This window comes from Propithecus coquereli, unplaced genomic scaffold, assembly GCF_000956105.1.
Source record: "Propithecus coquereli isolate 6110/MARCELLA unplaced genomic scaffold, Pcoq_1.0 Scaffold63, whole genome shotgun sequence".
NCBI lineage: Eukaryota > Metazoa > Chordata > Mammalia > Primates > Indriidae > Propithecus > Propithecus coquereli.
Genome location: NW_012152285.1, coordinates 7,448,818 through 7,469,949, shown reverse-complemented (window position 1 = coordinate 7,469,949; position 21,132 = coordinate 7,448,818). Strand labels below are relative to the sequence as shown.

Genomic DNA, 21,132 nt, shown 5'->3' with positions numbered 1-21,132 from the left:
TAGGAAAAACCATATAAAAAAATTTTTTTAATAGAAATTACATCTACTTTTTGTCTTGAATAAAGAAATCACTGTCCTATGTAGTGAAACACTAAACATATCAAAATATTTTTAAATGTTTCACCAAATAATATTTTAGTATAAGAGAGCTTAATTTTATTTGATTAATCATTATATGAATAATGGAAGGTAAACTTTCATTTTGACAGGAAAAAATAAGGAGGTGAGTTGATTCAGAACATACCAAGTACAATCTTAAAATAAGTGATCTGTGCCTCTGTTGAAAACTCAAATACAAAGATATCTGGGTGGGTAAGATGTCAGAAATTTGTGACTAAAACCTATTTTTACCTGACCTCCAAGATTAATATTACATTTAACATTAAGGTATTTTTCATTCTATATTAAACGTGTTTCTTTTAAGTATGGGCAGATTTTAAGTATATAACATTCTCCAGTAGTTCCCCCTCCCTTGCTTATTCTTCTCTATCTCAATTTCTTTTTTTCTAGTTGGGTTCCTCTTGCTGGCTACCCCGTCATTATCATTCTAATACCATTTAAGGTAGCTCTGCTGGGTTTATTTATTCTGAGTCCTACAATCCAGTTTCTCTTTTAACCTGGCTTCCTAAATCAAGTTGACAAACCAGTTTATTTCCCCCTCCCCCTTCATTCCAACAACTAGTCGTTTACATTGGTTAGGAGGATATAATGCAATCCGGCACAACCTCTTCCTCTCGGAATCTGTATTTTCGAGCTTTCCTCCTTTCCTGGATGAATGTGCTGAAGTCAGACGGAGTACCTTGCGAAGGACTTCAGCCCCCACAGTTCCCTGTGTGCGCATGCCCTCTCTTCTTACAGTTGTCAAAGTGCTTTTGCCAGAGCGGTCACATAATCAACCTGAAAGAAGAAAATACATACTGTACATTTTTAAATTTTATTGATCCTTAAAAACTGGACACTCAAAGGTAACTGTTACTAAGAATTTGTTACTCGAAATTGGGTTATTGCATGTAAAGGAATATCTATTGTGTGCGTGGTGGGGGAGGGGAAGGAGGTATCTATTTCTCAGACTTTGCTGTAAATAAGCAAAAAAACCCAACAAAAACCAAACTATACAGGCAGCTACTGAGAGACATTGTATATTGCCTTTGTAAATTTTATCTTAATCTACTGCTTACTTTTTGTTTAAAAGGTTCTTATTTATTAAAGGTGGGTCTTGACCTTGACAGAGTGAATTTATGCAGAAAGTGAAATTTATATTTTTAAGGAGTGTTGAGAAGAGAAATGGGTGTTCCTGGTATATAACATTTTAAAAATTTAATGAATATATTAATATTAATTACAGCAATTATAAAATGTTCTGAGCCCAGCTTACTTTTTGGCTTTTTTTGCTGTACAGCAAAATTAATGCTGTACAGCATTAATTTTTCCATGTAGTTTAAACTGAAGGCATTAACCAAAAACATTGATACAAGCAACCACAAAGGCAGAGTGATATTAAAATTATAACCAAACACCTATTTCAGCCATGATGATATGACTATTGTAAAGATAATTCTAGCTCACTGGCAGTTACTCAAATCCCAGATTATAATGGTTTACTGCAGCACACTATTTAAACCAAGTATGAAAATGTGTCTTTCTATGACCGTCGTCTTTGGCAGCAATAGAACTTTGTGCTGTCTGAATCCAAGCTTTGCTTGCTTCTTTGTGTTGTATTTTGTAATACTGATCAAAGCCATTGTTTTAGACCAAGGGAACTGAGGAACATAAAAGCAATCTTAAGTAGCTTTTATTAGTAGTAGCTGGCAATCTGTGATGTATATTATATTGGATTGGGTTTTTTCCCCCGGGGTGGGGGAGAAGGCAGGGCAGTGAGGAATAGAAAGGAGAGTAAGGTGGCTGTGAAGCATTTCCTTGATGCCACTATTTTGTTTGTGTATAAAACTCTGAAATGAAAGATATCAATGAACCATTTTAATGATAGTTTTTAATAAAATAGTAGAACTAAATTCCATTTCTTGGTCTAACATCTTTTGCTTAATACTTAAGAGCAGTAGTATCTCCATTTTCCAATACATTTATTTTACAATAGTTATTATCATAAGAATAATAGGTAGAGCTTCTGTATTTGAATGCCCTTTTACAAGTGTCCTGAGAAAGATGCTTCGCCAAGTATCTGAGTTAATTAAGCAACTGCATTAAATATTTTAATAACTTTGTTGCAATTATACTGAATCATCACCTAAAAATAATTATATGTTCAGTCATATGCTCTTTTAGCATTTAAAAATATTTGTTTTCAGCTTCTCAGCACTGTAATATTCATATATTTAAAGCAATTAACATATTCTATGGACAAGCTAACTCAATAACAACTACATGTATGGAAATCTCCAGGTTCTGAGTGACTACTAATTTTCATCCTTGAATAAGAAAACAGGCTGTATGGCAGAGGTGAATATAGCCCTTCTATGCGAAATGGAAAATACCATACGCTCCTTATATGGTTAAATGAAGCAGTGATGGCAATGCACTATAATTACAATGTATGAGAATTTGGGACTTTGTACTCCTCTATTTTTAACACGTTTGCTAGCATATGGTAATTCAGGGTCTTCAAACCATAGTCTTTCACTGCTAATACTAGTGATAAGAGAATGGATTCTAAATTTGCTAGCCTTGTGACTAAGGCAGCAGCAGGAGGATTCAAAAAAAACGAAAATCTGGCAACCCCAGAATTATCTTGACTGTCTACTTAAGTCTCCAAGGGATTTTTTAAAAAGCCCCACCCCCACCCCATCTCACAGTAAGTCCCTCTCTCTGTTCCCCCCCCCTCTCTCTCACACACACTCACACACACACACACACACACACCCACCCCCCACCCCCCCTTAAATCCAACCAGAAGCATTTCTCCACTCTGCAGAGAAATTCTCAGGCTCCTGTGGAGACCTGAAGCACTGAAATGCCAAGAAATCTCCTGTGCGGCAGAATTGGAGACAGGAAAATTAGAGAATAAACATAAAAACCATAATCCTTAGAGTAACAAGAAGCAAGTACTTCCAAACGTTTCAGTAGGTTTTTACCCCTTTAAAAACGGTGTTTTTTTTTTTTTTTTTTAATACTGTCTCCTAACAAAATGGAGTAGCTGCAGCTACTGGGAGGCCAGAGAATGATTGTGCAGCTGAGTCCTTCTCCTAACAAATGCCAAAGATTTCCTCCCTCGTGGTTCGCTGCTGCTAAATGAAACAATTATCAACGCAAGAAGCCAGTTTGCTAATCAAGAAGGCTAAGACTACTGTTTTTTTAAAGAGCTCGAGCTCGGGGAGGGAAGAAAGGGTCTTGTGTGCCGTGTCTTTTTAACCTTGCTGAAGGACGCAGCAGTATTTATTGACGTATGCAAATAACTGGGGGAGGGTGGTGCTTGGGAAAAAACAGGAACCAGAATCAGTTTCTTATTGCAGGGTGAACACTCTGAGTTCCGGTGAAGGGAAAAGAGACGTGGCGAAATTGCTGTCTTTCTGTCTTTATAAGCACATCTCTCACTAATACAGAAAAGGAACCAAGACATCAGAAAGGGTGAAGACGCTCTCACAGTATTTTTAGAGACCTTGCTCGAGCCTCCCCCCACCCCCAGCCTGACCTGTTCTTCTAAATGGGAGATTATGGATTTGCATTGCAATTGGCTAGTAGCGGTGGCACTGGATTTTCGCAAGTAAAACACCCGCCCGCCTCTGCGAGGGGCATTAACGATCATCACATTGACAATAACGCGTCTCTCTTTTTTTCCCGTTTCAGCTGCGCAAACCATGCAGGATGATTTACTGATGGACAAAAGCAAAACCCAGCTCCAGCCCCAGCAGCAGCGGCAGCAGCAGCAGCCCCAACCCGAGCCCAGCGCAGCCGAAGCTCCGTCCACGCCCCTCTCCTCAGAGACCCCCAAGCCCGAGGAAAGCAGCGCAGTGCCGGCCCTTAGCCCTGCCGCGGCCCCGCCGGCCCCCAACGGCCCGGACAAGATGCAGATGGAATCGCCGCTCCTGCCGGGCTTGGGTTTCCATCAGCCACCTCAGCAGCCGCCGCCGCCTCAGGAGCCCGCGGCGCCGGGCGCATCGCTGTCGCCGTCCTTCGGCAGCACCTGGTCTACGGGCACCACGAACGCGGTGGAGGACAGCTTCTTCCAGGGGATCACCCCAGTCAACGGGACCATGCTCTTCCAGAACTTCCCGCACCATGTCAACCCAGTGTTTGGAGGCACCTTCTCCCCGCAGATCGGCCTGGCGCAGACCCAGCACCACCAGCAGCCGCCCGCACCGCAGCCGGCACAGCCCCCGCCGCCGCCGGCGCCGCAGCCGGCACAGCCCCCGCAGGCGCAGCCCCCGCAACAGCGCCGGTCACCCGCCAGCCCTAGCCAAGCACCCTATGCGCAGAGGAGCGCCGCCGCGGCCTACGGCCACCAGCCCATCATGACCAGCAAGCCGTCCTCCTCTTCGGCCGCTGCAGCCGCTGCTGCCGCGGCCGCCGCCTCGTCGGCCTCGTCCAGCTGGAACACGCACCAAAGCGTGAACGCCGCCTGGAGCGCACCGTCCAACCCGTGGGGTGGCCTGCAAGCGGGACGGGACCCTCGCCGGGCGGTTGGCGTGGGTGTAGGCGTGGGCGTCGGGGTGCCTTCCCCGCTCAACCCCATCTCGCCGCTCAAAAAGCCCTTCTCCAGCAATGTGATCGCGCCACCCAAGTTCCCTCGCGCGGCCCCGCTCACCTCCAAGTCCTGGATGGAGGATAACGCTTTCCGGACCGATAATGGTAACAATCTGTTGCCATTTCAGGTAATGCTCGGGTGCACCTGCACACACCTTCCTCCCACTCCTTTTGCCCTTTCTGCTTTTTAATCGCCCACCCATTTTTGTTCTGTAAAAAGGGCAGCAATGCCCAGCCCCTCTGCCCCCTTCCAAAGCCTCCAGTTCACTGAAGTGGGGCTGTTCCACTCTCAAGGGGATGAGGTTCGGGGCGGGGTAGGAATTGTGACTGTTCGAGGAATTATATTTATGCACCTGGTCTGGGTAGAAAAGGGGCTTTTTCTTGTAGTTTATTTTCTCCTCTCATTTTGACTTCCGTTGACAAGTAAAGTTGCAAGTGTATGGCAAGGTGCTGGCAAGTCCCAGAAAGAATAGACTGAGATTCCTATCATTTTAAGTAGCTACACATTTCAGGTTATGCAACCCCGGGCTCAGGGTGCCGCCTGAAAGCCGTCCACACCCAAACTACCCTGGCTTTACTCTTAAAGAGGTTAACAACCCTCGAGTAGTGCTATTTCAGATAGTTGCATATGCTCAATTAAACTAATGTGAACACATATGTTTATGTCTCACTAAGGTACTAGAATCATTAATAACAATCAGCATATTGGCCCTGCCGGGAAAATAACGCGTGTGAGATTCCAATAAACACCCGGAACTCTGTAAAGGAAGGAGGTGGAAGAGTGGAAATTCTGGGGGCAACCCTTTCCATGTTACCTAGAGAAAGGATTTAGAAATTGGGTTTTTTGCAGAGAAAAGAGACAATAGGACACGACCTTCAGAGCCATATTGCAATGGAGTCTATTTGCTAGCTAGCACTGAAATATTTAAAGCTGCAGTGTCCTTCACTAGTGGGGTTATTTAAGAAGACAATACAGATCAATTACACCACTTGAAACTGGGCAAAGTGAAAGTCTTGCAAGTTTAATGAAAAATGAGTCTTGTGTCGTGGTGTTAAATGCCAATGAAAAATCCAGGAAGTGCCCTAGACAAAAAGATTGAATGGAGAGTGTCCTTATTTCTGTTCTTGCTTTCTCATCCAGCCCACACCATAGATAGCAGTTGGCAGTGTCCTAGACATCCTGGGCAGCAAAAGGGTGGTGAGGGTGTGCAGGTCACTGGGCGAGGTGGAGGGCAGACTTTTGCTCTCAGGCAAACACTTATCCTTCACTTCAGATTGATTTGGCTGTATTCTTCTAGGCTCAGTTAAAAAAGAAAGAAAAAGGAAGGGGTGGGGGAGAGGGGAGGGTTTTGAACAAGACCCAATTTGAGTGGTCAAGAAAATGAAGTAGAAATCCTTTGAGCAGTGCTGAAAGATGGCAGAACTGACATTTTGACTGAGGTAGTTTAAAGTGTCTGGTGCAGTTGGAGCCTTCATTTTGTGGCTCTTTACATTCCAAATGTTTGGGGTGACTCCCATTCCTGAAGGAGGGGATGGGTTTATTGAGAAAGAACACGACTCTGTAGGCTAGAACAAGGATTTTTAACCTTGAAAGTTCAAGGGCATCCATGAAACCTCTAAATTGTGTATATGAGAGTTTTTAATGAGAGGCTCTTACTGAATTTTCACAGGGGTTCTTAAGGAATGGAAGATTTTAATATTAAGGTATATTTCTTAACATTTTAAAGTTTGCTTATTTTAATAAAATGAAGCGATACTGCAAAGTGGGATTATTTTGGTTAGATAGAGAAAAGGAGGAATTTGATTTCTGGAACTTATCTATGTGATTACTTTTGGATGAGGTAGGGCAGGGAGGCTGCATTTGGTAGGAGAGGCCCTCTTTTTATTCTGACATTCTCTGCCCAAATCCAGTCTTACAGGATCTTATAGGGAGGTTTGGAAATTGATAGGGTAGACAGATCTAGTTATCTTTTTCTAGGAGCTAAATCTGAATATAACCAGCTTTTGATTAATTATCTCCTGAAATGGGGATTGGGGAGAGATTAAATCCACAAAATTTTCCCTAACCTCGTATTGACTAGAAGCATGGAGAGTGCCAATTGTTTCTCAACAAACCATTCACCTGTGATGCTAATAAGAGCCAAGTGGACTGGATTTAGTTTGGTCTCTTGTCTTTTCATCCCTGCTGATGCTGTTGAGTAGGCAAAAATCTGCCAAAAGATGTGTGAGAGGAGAGATTTGATTGAAAATTGAAGGTTATTTATCTGGCCTTAGGAAGAATTACATGTACTTTATGTCTCATTTCTTTTTCTTAGAAATGGGGCTTTAGGGTGTTGAAACAATATTAAAACCAGAGGAGTAACTTGGTTGTGCTTTGGCATGTAAAATTATCAGATTTGGTTTATGTTGATAACTGTATTAGGTATGTTTAAAAAACAAAAACAGAACACCTTAAGTCTTGTGTGCAGAATTTTGTGGTTGTGCGTTTATTTAAATCATTTTTCTAAAAAAGGGAGAAAATAAGTAGCTCTGATGACTTTTTTAACAATTCATTTACTTTGGCAAATATTTTATTCTTTAAATTGAAGACTTTATTTCATAGACTACCAACTTTATTTTTTATTTGACAGACTCTTCAAGATAAAAGGGCTGTCAACAGTGATTTGTTCTAATATATCTTAATATTTAAAAAAAAAAAAAATCCATGCTCTCTACAGTGCTTCTCTTCTGCCAGTTCCTAACAAACCAATAGATTTTTTGGAGGTTTACTCACATGGTTTATATTGTAAAAGCAATAACTATATTTGAATGTGGTTTTACAAACTATACATACTTCCTTATTCTAATAAAGTTGATTGGTTTCTCTGGTTGGGGTGACTGCTTTCTTAGGGATTACTTGTATCTAAAAGCTAGTTCATTTCTATAAGGAAACTGAGGATCCTGAGAGGTAGAGCGACTTAACTCAGGTCCTACAGCTCTGGCTAATTTTGTTGTTAGGTGTCCTTAACTTCCCTGTAGCTAGTGCTGTCAAGAAGAATTCAGTCAGGTTTTCTTTGTACTCCATTGAAAGGGGCTTAGTGGTGGTACTATCTGGTGAGGTTTTCTATCAGGCTGAAGCATCTTGGTGATGTACTGCTCACCAGCAGAGCTCAAGAATGGTGAGGCAGTCCACTGAGGGAATTATACATATGACTCATTCTGTATTTCTATAAGACAGGGAAGCCTAGGTACATAAAAGGACTAGAGCTATTTTCTCTGTGTTGTGAATTTGGATTTTTTTTTTGGAGACAAAGTCTTGCTCTGGTGTCCCTGGTTGAGTGTAGTGGTGTCATCATAGCTCACTGCAACCTCAAACTCCTGAGCCCATGCAGTTCTCCTGCCTCAGCCTTCCAAGTAGCTGGGACTACTGGTGAGCACCACTACGCCTGGCTAATTTTTTCTATTTTTAGTAGAGATGGGGTCTCACTCTTGCTCAGGCTGGTCTCGAACTCCTGAGCTCAAGTGATCCTCCCACCGCGGCCTCCCAGAGTGCTAGGATTACACGTGAGCCACTGCACCAGGCCTCCAGAGAAATTTAGAAGGGACTTTTGAGAGCCACCTATTCCAGCCCATTCTTCTCATTTTACAGAGGATGAAATCAAAGTCCCAATATGTGAAGTGACTTGCCCAGGTTCAGGCGGATAGTTTTTGTCAGAAGCAGGCTTTGGTGGCAGACTGCTTGGATTCAAATCTCAACTCTGCCAGTTACTGGCTTCATAATCTTGAGCAAATTATGTAAACATGCTGACCCTCAATTTCTTCATCTATAAAATGGGAATAGTAATAGTTTTTTGCTACATTCGAGATCAAATAAGAAATTACATTATAGAGTGCTTAGCACAATGCCTGGCCCATAGTAAAGTATCCTGTAATACTTGGGTTTTGTTGTTGTTTTGTTGTTATTGTGATGGTGACTAGAGGCTCTGCATGATTTTACCAAAGTATAGATTACTGATTTTTCATACAGTGCAATCTGAATAATCCTAGACTTCTATGTAATGTCATTTATTTTTTTTTCTATACCCTCAGGATTGTGCAGAGTCTATCATAGGATGGATTACCAGCATGTAATACAGTGCATTCTAAGTATCTCGGAACTTCAGTGTAATGCCATTTATTCTTTTCAGAGCCTCTCGTCGTTATAATAAAGTGATAATCCAGCATTTACCTATGGGCCAGGTCCTGTGCTAAGCACTTTCCATGTAGTTTTTCAGTGGAACTACTTTGAGGTAGGAGGACTGTTATTTTTGTTATACTGACAAATTGAGGGCCAGTACATTTACACTGTTTGCTCAAGATCACAGCTAGTAACTGGCAAAGTTGGGATTTGCACCTAGACAATCTACCTCTGGAGCCCATGGCTCCTACCCCCTTGGCTATACTACCTCTAGGACATTGATTAACAGTCCACTGTAGATACCGGAGACTAGACTGAATCTGTACTTAACCTTATGAGATACCCTGGAAATTGTGTTTTTACAAAATTCTTATTTATAAAAATGGAGGAAGAAAAATACAGTGACCATACATATACCACCACTTAGAGTCAACAGTTGTCAATGTTTTTCCTTATTTATTTACTTTATGTATTTTTGAGTATTATATTTTTAGAAAAAATTCAAATTATTTCATGCTTTCTGTTTGCATCTCTGCATTTATCCCTCTTCCTTCTACCCCCAAGTTAAAAATGATTATAGGAAATTTTATATTTTCTGATATGTCTAGTCAAACATAATCTAGTGTTAATCTTGCTGCTGGGTTATCAATAACAGAAGAAGAAATTCCTTACATGAATTCATGGGAATATAAATGATATTAAAAAATAAATATGCCTACTCAATACATTTTTAGGAAATATCAATATTTTTCAACTAGTTTGTATTCCTTTTTTTCAGGAGAAATATAAATTGTCTAGTTTATGCTTGACTTTGCATTAAAAAATTTTTTTTTTAAGAAGTGGGGTCTCACTGTTGCCCAGGTTGGAGTGCAGTGGCATGATCATAGCTCACTGCGGCCTGGCCTTAAGTGATCCTCCCACCTCAGGGTCCCAAGTAGCTGGAACTACAGGCATGTATCACTGCACCCAGCTTATGCTTGCTTTTGAATAAAGATAGTATGACCTAGATTTAAAACTGAAGACTCTTCTGTAGTTGGTTTTTTAACTGCAGCTCTAACACAAAACCACTTAGGGTCCACCCAACCCCACAAACTGTTCAGATCCTATTATGATGTTGATGTATTCATAAATGCCAGCAAAGCCACATTATCTATATTCTATTTAAAACAGGGGTTGTTTAGGAAACATTAGGGCATTTTAAAAATGCTACTAGAAACATTAATAATGTAAACTGTATACTTCAAAATTGCATGCGGGGTGGGGGCGAAGTTGTTAGTGTTATATAAACTCTTCACAACCTTGCCATGAGTTAATACAAAAGTACACTCTCAAAAATGTGATGTTTTTAGTTATCCTCTGACAGAGACATAGTTTTCTAGTTGTATAACTTTCTCCATTGGTTAGCCTATTTTGCTGTCTTTCAAGGGCTGCATTGGGTATCATGCTTGTCCAGTTGGAACTGGTTGTCATTGCTCAGGTGATTTTTGTAGTGTTTTGATCTACAATATCAAAAGATTATGCTTTGTTTACTACAGTATGAAAAGTTTGATTAAACCATGTGAATTTTACTGAGGAAAGAGAATTAGATGGAGGGGAGCATACAACCCATGAATCTTGAAATGAGGAAGACACTGGTCATTGGGGTCAAGTGATTGTGATTCTTTTTCCCAGTCTGCAAAAATAGAGTGGGCGGAGGGGGAAGCATGTGGGCAGGCATGGGAGCAGGGGCCTAGCTTCTGGGTTTGCTTTATGAGAGAATGTGTACAAAGTGTTCTGAAAATTAGATACTGTTATAGGAGTACTGTTACAGCTCTTGGATGCCTTCCTAACTACTAATTGTAGTCAGAATTAGAGTTTAATAGAGGAAATATTGTTGATATTCAGCAATATAGAGTTAAACACCAGCTGATGGCATCTAATGGAGAGGAGCTAGAAAGATGTGTCCAGCAGGATGGAAGAGTATCAAAAGGCACTTTGTGTACTATGGTGACTGTATATTCTAGAAAGCTAGTCATGCTGCTCTGAGGACTAAGGAGTATGGAGTTATGTCACACAAATGGTGGTGATCTGTGGCTGTTTCTGCTATGGCTGACTCACTAATCTAAGTGTAAGAGTTTTCCTTGCTCTGTGAACATTTTAATTGATGATGGGAGAAATGCTTAAATTCTTAATTTCTTGACTGTTGTAAATGTTGGTTTTGGTGGTTCTGGAGATATCAAGGGTCTGACTGAAGCTCCTTACTCCGACTTCCCTGGAGGTCATGCCTGACTCTTGTAGGGCCAGTGTGCTTGTCAGAGATAGAATTCAGGATAGAGCCCCAAGTTTGAATCTTGAGAGTTGAGGTAATATAGCCATAGCTTCAAGGGGGCTTTCCTGGGGAGGTTGCTATGCCTAGAGAAGAAGCCAGCCTCAAAAGGAATTTTCCACAGCTGTCCCTTATACATTGTGGGTAGCTTGTTCTGAAGGAATTCACATGTCCCATCTCACCTGTTATACTTCAGTTCTGCTTTAGTGTTCTTTACAGGTGCTGTACATGTAAACTTCTTAATGGGAAACGCTTCTACTATTTGCGTTTTGACTTAACTTGAAATAGAAAAATACTAGTGAATTAAAATATGGTAGTAACTTAGCATTGTAGAATAAAGCCTACTTTTCTCTCAGAAGCACTATTATTTAGTTCTCAGAAATAATAAATATTGTGATATTATCCCTTGTTGTCAAACCTCAGTGGAGAGAAACAAAACGGGGCACCAGACAGCCTTTATATCATATGAAGTGATCACAGAACTAATATACACAAAGGGAAGGAAACATTGAGTGCTGATTATACATGCACAAGACTATTATCCAGCCAAATAGCTTTATTCCTCAAGCATTCAAACTCATTTCAAGGTCGAGATCAAATACAAGTAATTTCCTATCATCAGTAACTCAGTGCAACTAATTAAATGGTCAATGCTACCAAGTAAACCAGTGCCTGGAAGTGCCTGACGCTTAGTAGGTGTTCCTTAAATGAATGAAAATTTAAACCCAAGTTGTTATAGTTTTGTCCTTTATCTCTACAAGATAGTATATTTAACATTTTTGAGACAGATTCTCCATTCTAGTATTTCTCTACAAGGTATCTATGGAATATGTTTCCATAGATATGTTTCCAATATGGAAACATTCCACAGATATATAATGTATATATGTATATATGTATAATGTCATAAAGGACATTATATAATATAATGTATATAATGTCATAAAGGACATCTTCAGTTTGTAAAGATATTATGTTTTCCCAGACTTTATGGACACTTCATAGTTTTGGGCTATGACTCTGTAGGCTTGGTATGACAAGAAGTAAGCAAAGTTGTTGCTTTGACATAAAAGGTTTATGACAGCTAGTAGATGGGAACACTAGCTTATATCCTATGAATTAAATTTTTCTTTATCTCTTCATTGTTGATCAACTTATTCTTTTGGACTTTACCCTGTCATGATGATCTGGTTTGTTCCTGACTTCCCAAGTCAAGTTATTAATAATAGAATAGACCAGAATGAGATTCAGGATAACCGTAACAGTAACACTTAGCAATATTAAGGAGAGAATTCTCTGGTTTCAAAGTCTGACAAAGAGCAGATTATAGTAGGCCCATTCAGCCAGTCATTTATACCAGGCATGTGAGATTGGAAAACAGAGATGTAAAGGGCAAAAGATTTTCTATCCTTAAGATGTAGTAGGGTTTGAGGACTGATTAGGGATGGGAATATTTCAGAGGAAACATCTCAGTGATCTGACAATCTAACCCCCTACTCAAACTCCAGGAGTCCTAGTTCTTAAGTTTCAGATAAGCAGCAATTAAAGGAGGCAAGAGGTAAATGTACCCAGAAGTCCTCTCTTATGCAATCTGGAGTGGAAAATTTCCTTTCCTCTTTTGAACCAGAGAAGTAGAACCTAGATATGCAGAGGATTAAAAATAGCGTAGACCACTAAAGTTTATGAGTGTATGGGGAAAGGCTGAGAAATAATTTTTGGGTCCTTTATTATAAATCTGGTTTTGTGTTTGCTTTTGATTTTATGGATAGACTATTCAGCTCTTGGCCACATCATTGTTTAAGGCAGTTGTAACCAATAGTAGAATCCTGAGGTCAGATAAATAGTTAAGAAGGATAACATAAGTAATATTTTTTTTTTTTTTTTGCAACAGAGTCTTACTCTGTTGCCCCGGCTAGAGTGCCGTGGCGTCAGCCTAGCTCACAGCAACTTCAAACTCCTGGCCTCAAGCAATCCTTCTGCCTCAGCCTCCCGAGTAGCTGGGACTATAGGCATGCACCACCATGGCCGGCTAATTTTTAATATATATATATATATATATATATTTTTAGTTGTCCAGCTAATTTCTTTCTATTTTTTTAGTAGAGACGGAGTCTCATTCTTGCTCAGGCTGGTCTCGAACTCCTGAGCTCAAACAGTCCACCTACCTCAGCCTCCCAGAGTGCTAGGATTACAGGCGTGAGCCACCACGCCTGGCTGATAGGTAGTATTTTTGTTAACCACACAACTATTACAGAATTCCCTGATCAAAGGGATGGGATTTATATTGTTAAGTTTCCTTTGGCATCTTTATTCAAAATCATAATCCATGTACTCCAGCTTTTGGGTGTTGTATTATTTTGATGTCCTTCTCCAAGTAGGTACAACTTAACACAAATATAGGGGACCAAAATGCCAAGCACTGGCATCACCCTTTTCACATAAATTATCTTACTAATCCTTACGCATCCTAGTGAATTAGGAATTATTATCCTAATAGAGACTCTGAGAATATTACCTAACTATTAAGGTATTAGAGCAGAAATGGAAACTCAGGTCTTTTGATTCCATGCCCAGTTCTTCCATTCTGCTATACCTGCTTGACTCTGTTCTTGTCACTAACCATCTTTCAATATGCCTTTGATGTTGTACTCTTTCCCCAGATCTTCCCTGATTCCCTTCATCCCTCATTGTCTTTATGGTATTTATCACTCTCTGAAATGAGCTGATATATTTGTTTTGTTCCTCCATACTAGAATGTAGGTTCCGCAAGGGCAAAGACCTTTTCACTGAAGTGTTTCCAGGGGCTGTGACAGTACTTGGGATATTTTAGGCACATGGTAAATATGTGTTGAGTGTGTTAATGATTTACATTTATAAGTGATTGATTAGGCATTTATCATTTGCATGTAGCTAGCAATGTAAGAGTAATTTAATTTTATAAACATTTAACTGGTCTCTTCCAGGGGTGGGGCGCTTGGGATTAAAGTTGAACCATATTCCATCTTCAGATAACTCCCTGACAAACATGTATTAAAATATAGAATAAGTCTAAAACAGAATACAATATGCACAATGAAGAGAGTTTGTACTTGAATCAGAGGAAGAAATGATTAAATTTGTGTGTCTTCATAGTTTAAGATGTTTTCAAATTTTCTGATTTTGAAAGTAATACATGTTTACATTTAAAACTTCAGGGAAAAATATTGCCCATAATTCTATTATTGAGATATAAGTACTCTTAATGTTTTGGTGTATCTTTTGCTAATTATCTCTTTTTTTATGTGTATGTATAATGTATTTTACATAGTGGAGATCATTCTCTGTATGCAATTTTATAGCTATATTTTTAGCATTTCGTGTCATTAAATTTATCAACACTTTTAATGCTTGCATAATGTTCCATCACAGGAATCCATTATTATTTATCACAATGTTTTCATATTTGGTGGATTTGGATTGTTTTCAATTTTTTTTTAAGAGATGTGGGTCTCACCATGTTGCCCAGGCTGGGCACAAGCTCCTGAGCTAAAATGATCCTCTCGCCCTAGCCTCCCGAGTAGCTGGGATTATAGGCATGTTCCACTGCACCTGGCTGTTTTCAGTTTTTAGCTATTGAACATAATGCTCTCATAAACATCTTTGGGCTCCTTAATTCTTTTTTTTTTTTTTTTTTGAGACAGAGTCTCACTGTGTTGCCCGGGCTAGAGTGCCATGGCGTCAGCCTAGCTCACAGCAACCTCAAACTCCTGGGCTCAAGGGATCCTCCTGCCTCAGCCTCCTGAGTAGCTGTGACTACAGGCACTCACCACAAAGCTCGGCTAATTTGTTTCTATTTTTAGTTGCTGCTCTAATTTTTTCTATTTTTAGTAGAGACAGGGTCTCACTCTTGCTCAGGCTGGTCTCGAACTCCTGAGCTCAAAAGATCCTCCCATCTTGGCCTCCCAGAGTGCTAGGATTACAGGCGTGAGCCACCGCGCCCGGCCCTTAATTCTTTATTTAGAACTGAATGGGCAAGGTTCCATAGACAGAGAATGGGGCAGGGGGTGATTTTTTTTTTTTTTAAAGCAGAGAGAGCAGCTGTGCACAGGCAAGAAACAACATGGTGTGCTGAGAGAGCAGACAGTTCTGGGTAAGGGTGAGGCAAATGGGAGATGAGGCTGGAGAGGTAAGGTAGGTGCCAGATCACAAAGGGCATTCTTTGCCTTCAGCTTTCTCAAGTAGAGACATTGAAGGGTTTTTAAGCTGAGAAATAGCCATTGTAAGACATTTAAGTTGGTGAGCGAAGTGATCACTTTGTTTCAGAATGATTACTCTGGGTGGGATAATCTTTATCAGGAACCAAACACAGGCAGGAGACCAGTTAACATGTGAGGACCTAAAGTCATTGCAGTGAAGGGACAGGTTCAAGAAATAATTAGGAGGTTGACTGGAAGGACTTGGTGATTACTTGGATTAGGAAATAGAGGGAGTAGTCTGGAATGAATCCTAGGTTTTTAGTTTAGGCAGCTGGGGAGAATTATTTAGAGGTGAAAATGCCTAATAGTGGCAGATTAGAATTTTCATGACTCATAAACCTGATGGGTTTTAGAGTGGAGGAATTTCAGAAGGGAAAGCTGTGTGTTGGGAATATTTGAACAAGTGATTTGGCATCTCTTATCCACCCATGCTTTTGTGTGATTCTTAATGTGTGGGAAGGAAAACCTTATTAGGATAGATTACTTTGTGGATTACTTATTAGAACATTGCATCTGAGAGAAGAAATAACAAGCGCCTTTATAAGTCAAGCGCCTTTTCTGATTTTTTTTTTATCGTACCCTGAGAATTAGAGTATATATTAGCTGATTAGTCATCTTGTTTGTGGGTTATAGCCTGGCATTGCAAAGAATGCTAAAGAATTCCTAACCAGTCAATCATAAGGGAGGATCACAGACAATAAAAGAAATGAAACCTGGCATCCTTTATTATATAAGTTGAATAAACTCAGAGGTCAGTGGATGTTGTTAGCCAGCCTGGAATATCGTTAATAAGGTCTTAGCAAAGTTGAGATTAGACCTAAGGAATTTAGTTTTGCTGCACTAATGTAAAGTTTAGTTTTTAAAATAGATAAGGTAATAAAATGTTTTGAAGCTTGGGGAGCCATAGGTTGATGAGCTTTGTGGAGAGTTGAGGGGTAGGGTACAGGAGCTACCAGAACTTCATTTTGTGTATTCATTTGTAATTCCAGGGAGAGAGGTGAACTGTAATATTTATTAAATTTCCAAAGGGATTCATAATTTAAAAATGGTCAAGAGTTACAGATATAGAATAAAAGCATAGTTACATGACACCGAACAAACCTTTAAAAGGGTTTTAAAACTTACACATCTCAAAATTTCTTTCTCCCTTTCATAGCTGAGAGAATTGCTGCCTAACTTTGAGAACTTTTTATAAATGGGACTTGATTCCTCTTTTATCTAGCTTTTTAAAGCATTCAAATTACTTTTCATCAAATAATTTTTTGGCGTTCATTTCTTTGGTTTACATATATTTAACTAAATCACACAATTGCAATAATACTTGCATTAAAAAGGTTTGGAGACAAACCTCCACCATATTTAGGTAATCTTGCAGTTCATCTGCTGAACAGAAATTTATGGGCTCACTGGGTCACAGGTGTTGAATGTGTTATGGCAGTGGTCCCCAACCTTTTTGGCACCAGGGACTGGTTTCATGGAAGACAATTTTTCCACAGACGGGAATTGGGGCAGGGGGATGGTTTCAGGATGATTCAAGCACATTGCTTTTATCGTGCAGTCAAACCTCTCTGCCAATGATCATGTGTATTTGCAACTGCTCTCTATTGGTAGCATCACTGCCTCATCTCCACCTCAGATCATCAGGCATTAGATTCTCATAGGGAGTGCGCCAGCCTAGATCTTTTACAATTTACAGTAGGGTTTGAGCTCCTATGAGAATCTAATGCCACCACTGATCTGACAGGAGGCAGAGCTTATGGAGTGATGTGAGTGATGGGGAGTGGCTGTAAATACAGATGAAGCCTGGCTAGCCCACTGCTCACTCCCTGCTGTGTGGCCGGGTACTAACTGACCAGTCCATGGCCCAGGGGTTAGGGACTGCAGTGTTATGGACATTTTTATAGGGAAGATAGAATTCATAGGTTAATATGAAAAATCAATTGAGTGAATATCTTAGTCCCTTCAGGCTGCTGTAACAAAAATACCTCAGACTGTAATTTATAAATAACAGAAATTTATTTCTCACAGTTCTGGAGACTGGAAAGTCCAAGATAAAGGCACCAGCAGATTCGGTGTCTGGTGAGGGCTTGTTCTCGGCTTCTTAGATGGTGCCTCTTGCTGTGTTCTCAATTGGTGGAAGGGGCAAATACACTACCTTCAGTCTCTTTTATAAGGGCACTAATCCCATTCATGCGGGCAGGTCCTTTATGACTTAATCATTTTCCCCAAAGCCCCACCTCTTAATATTATCACATTGGGGATCAAAGTTCAACATGTGAACTTTGGGGGTACAACCAACATTCAGACCATAGAAGCAAAGCTTCAACGGTAGTAGATGCTTATGTATTTGAATAAATAAATATACAAGAAAGTTTTGATTCAAGAGAGGGACGTTGCTTCATTTTTGATACAGGAGGTATAACTTAGAAATATTTTTTTTTGAGGTATTGCTAATACACAAATGACCTCCTATTCAGAGGAACATTTCCACTCTCCCCATTCACTTGTTTGGTTGTTGCTATGACTTTAGAAGGTCTATTCCTATTATTGTAACCTAATAAAAGGAATAGAGAGTACAGCTGGGGGAGGGAGCAGGAGGGAGGTTTGTGGGGTACAGGGTGGGGGACAGTTATGAGGGCCCTAGATCCTGCATCTCAATGTAGACTTGCAGTTCAGAGAGAGAAGTGTGCTAGACCTTGAGGTTTTCACATAGAAACAATGTTGGCTAGATGATGTGGGTTTTTTTGTTTAGCTTTGTTACCAATTAACTACTGCTTGTAGACTAGTGTGGAAACCTAACCATCACCTATTACTTTGTTTCTATTGGTAAAAAGCCAGCTTAACAAAAGGGCATTTTGGAATGCAGTTTAAGATGTCTGACATCAAGGTCCGGTAAGAACAATTGACCAGACTTTTGCCAGCTCTGAACTCTTTCAGCATCATGGTCTGTGTATACCTAAGCGAAAACAGAAGGATCCTATTTTGCTCGTTTATTTGTTTTGAGAGGAGGGTTTTTTTGTTTTTTTTTTTTTAAACATGACAGTTTAAGGTGAAGTTTTACCTGGTACTCTATTGCCACAGTGCTCATTGAAAGGTAATCTGAGGGGTGGGGGTGAGGCTTGATTGTTTAAATCTGTGTAATGGCATTACCAAAATAGTTGAATCTAGTTAAAAAAATAGTGGGCCCTTATGCTGCAAAAACACAATCTAAATACTTTGAACCATTTTACAATGCTGATGAAACATTATTTTGCGGTATTTGTCAAATTAAACTTTGTTGATCTTAAGCAGAATAAAGACAGACTAATTGTACTAATATTTCAGGCTGTTGCGAAGTAAAACGTAGTGAATGGAAAGTTTAAACTCTACTTCCAAAGGCGTTATTATAAGTTTAGCATTTTAGAAGTTTTGGGGCTAGGTGGGGAGATTGTTTTTTTTTCATATTTTTACCTCAAATTCCCCAACATTCCAAAAACATGAGCTCATCAGAAGGTAAAAAAACTATTTAGTTAACATTTTAGAGCTACTTTCTGCTTTCTACTTATTTGCCAGTATAGATGATTCTATTTTATCTATCAACTCTGGTGTGATCCAGAACATGAAATGTTGGCTGGGCACGGTGGCTCACACCTGTAATCCTAGCACTCTGGGAGACTGAGGTGGGAGGATCCCTTGAGCTCAGGAGTTCAAGACCAGCCTGAGCCCTGAACAAGAGCGAGACCCTATCTCTACTAAAAATAGAAAAAATTAGCCAGGCATTGGTGGTACACGCCTGTGGTCCCAGCTACTCTGGAGGCTGAGGCAGGATAGCTTGAGCCCAGGAGTTTGAGGTTGCTGTGAACTAGGCTGATGCCATGGCACTCTGGCCTGGGCAACAGAGTGAGACTCTGCCTCAAAACAAAACAAAACAAAATAAAACAAAACCCCAGAATATGAAATGTTATTCCAGAGTAGCTATTTTAAGGTAGGTGAATCATGCAGGTGTAACACAAGATTTTCATTTTAAAATATGATATTTGATATTCTAATTTAGGCCAAGATTCTATTAAATATAAAACAGAAAAAGGACTTATAGGAAATTATAGCTTAGTGTTAAAAATTAAAGCCTGGAGTGAGGAGGAAAGGTAGAAAAATCTCTTGATAGTGAATATATTACTTTACATTGTGGGGTATAATGGAGGGTTGAAGCAGACAAGAGAGTTGAGGTAACACTCTGTTAGAGGGACATAAATTATGGAGAATGTATTGAATACTGAAACGTCAAAGGACATTGAAAGACAGTGAAGATTTCAGCAAAGAGGACAAAGCTGGGTAAAAGGATGCTTCAGCTTTTGTTACAATAATTAAATATTCAAAAAGGCAGCCACTTTTTACTGTCTAGGAAGTTAAGCAATTGCCCACTTTATATTTTAGGTTTATGCAAGCAAGCCATAGGCAAACAAGGTAACATCAGGGAATTATATTAAGAGATTTCTTCTAGGGAGTGTCATAAGCACGTTCAAAACTCAATCTTTTAATCTTCTGTGGCATGATCATAATATTCATGGTGCCCTTAAGATGCTTTATGTTTGTTCTAAACCATCAAAGAAAGCATGTTCAGCATAATTTGCATTGCATATATTATTAATGATCTAGTCTAATGCCTTCTCACAATAGCCAGTATTATAAAAAGACATACTATATAGAAAAGATATGCACTAAAGATCTGTGTTCCATAGAGACAGTTGTAGAAACCACCCCTGCTGTGCAAAATTCTTATATACTCATGTATTATTTCACTTTATTATAAATTTGTAGAGATTCACATGTGTGTTTTATGTTTCAATGCTGTTAACTAGAGTTTTAATTCAGTAAGTATTTACAAGGCGCATACTATTCTTGGACTTTTATTATTAGGTATTGTGGATGACACATTTTCTGAGTCCTGTCCTCAGGAACTAACACACATGAAACAAAGCAGCGTATGAAAGCTAGTGTCACATTATGTGATGTATTAGTTGCCATGAATAGTCGAAGAGAGGTAAGAATAATTTGGCCTGTAATGTAAACAAAACAAAACAAAACAAAAGTGATAGAGAGGATCCTTGTGGCTCCAGTGTGAAAGATAGACAGAATTTGGCTAGATGAAATGGAAATCTGAAATGAAGAAAGAAACATGAACAATAAGTGGAATTATTAAGCAGACCTTCCTGACTGGAACAGGGGACTTGTGGGACTTACTGGAAAATAAGGATGGATTGGTTCTTTCTAAGGATTGAAAAAACAAGACAGTAAATCTTTATTTGCTAGATTCCATTTGGTTTTTAAAAACATTTAAAATGTCTTTGGATATGCCACGCCACAAGAGAATATAGATTAGAAATTGGTGAGGAAAATGAGATAAAAATACAGGCAAGGATACAAAATGGAGTCCAGAATTAGACTAATACTGATGCTTATCAAGTAGTGATAGAGTTTTGAATGTCTGATTTAGGAATGTGGATTCTCTTGCAGGCAATAGGGATCCCAGAGGGGCTGAGTCAGGGTAGTGGCACAATAAAAATACATGTTTAGAAAGACCAGGCTGGTGGATTGGAGAAGTGTTTGTGCCAGTCACAGTGCAGCATGAGGGCAGGGAAGCTGATGAGTGGGCTATAATAGTTATCTTGGGCTTAGCACAAATCCAGGAAGGTATAACCTGAGAAATCTTACAAAGGAAAATATTGTCAGTACTGCCAACTGATGGCATAGAGTGTGTG

The 21,132-nt window shown here is 39.7% G+C and overlaps 1 protein-coding gene across 2 annotated transcripts in view; it reads left to right on the top strand.

Moving 5' to 3' along the window:
* The window catches only part of CPEB3 (cytoplasmic polyadenylation element binding protein 3), a 190,155-nt gene that overhangs the window by 41,222 nt on the left and 127,801 nt on the right, over nt 1-21,132 (top strand). The window contains exon 2 of one of the 2 annotated variants that reach the window (XM_012659719.1): nt 3,802-4,826. In XM_012659719.1, coding sequence (XP_012515173.1) covers nt 3,813-4,826 — 1,014 coding nt within the window. In that variant the 5' untranslated portion in view covers nt 3,802-3,812. Of the gene's footprint in view, nt 1-3,801; nt 4,827-21,132 lie in introns of those variants that run through there. The other variant, XM_012659718.1, reaches the window with a different exon arrangement.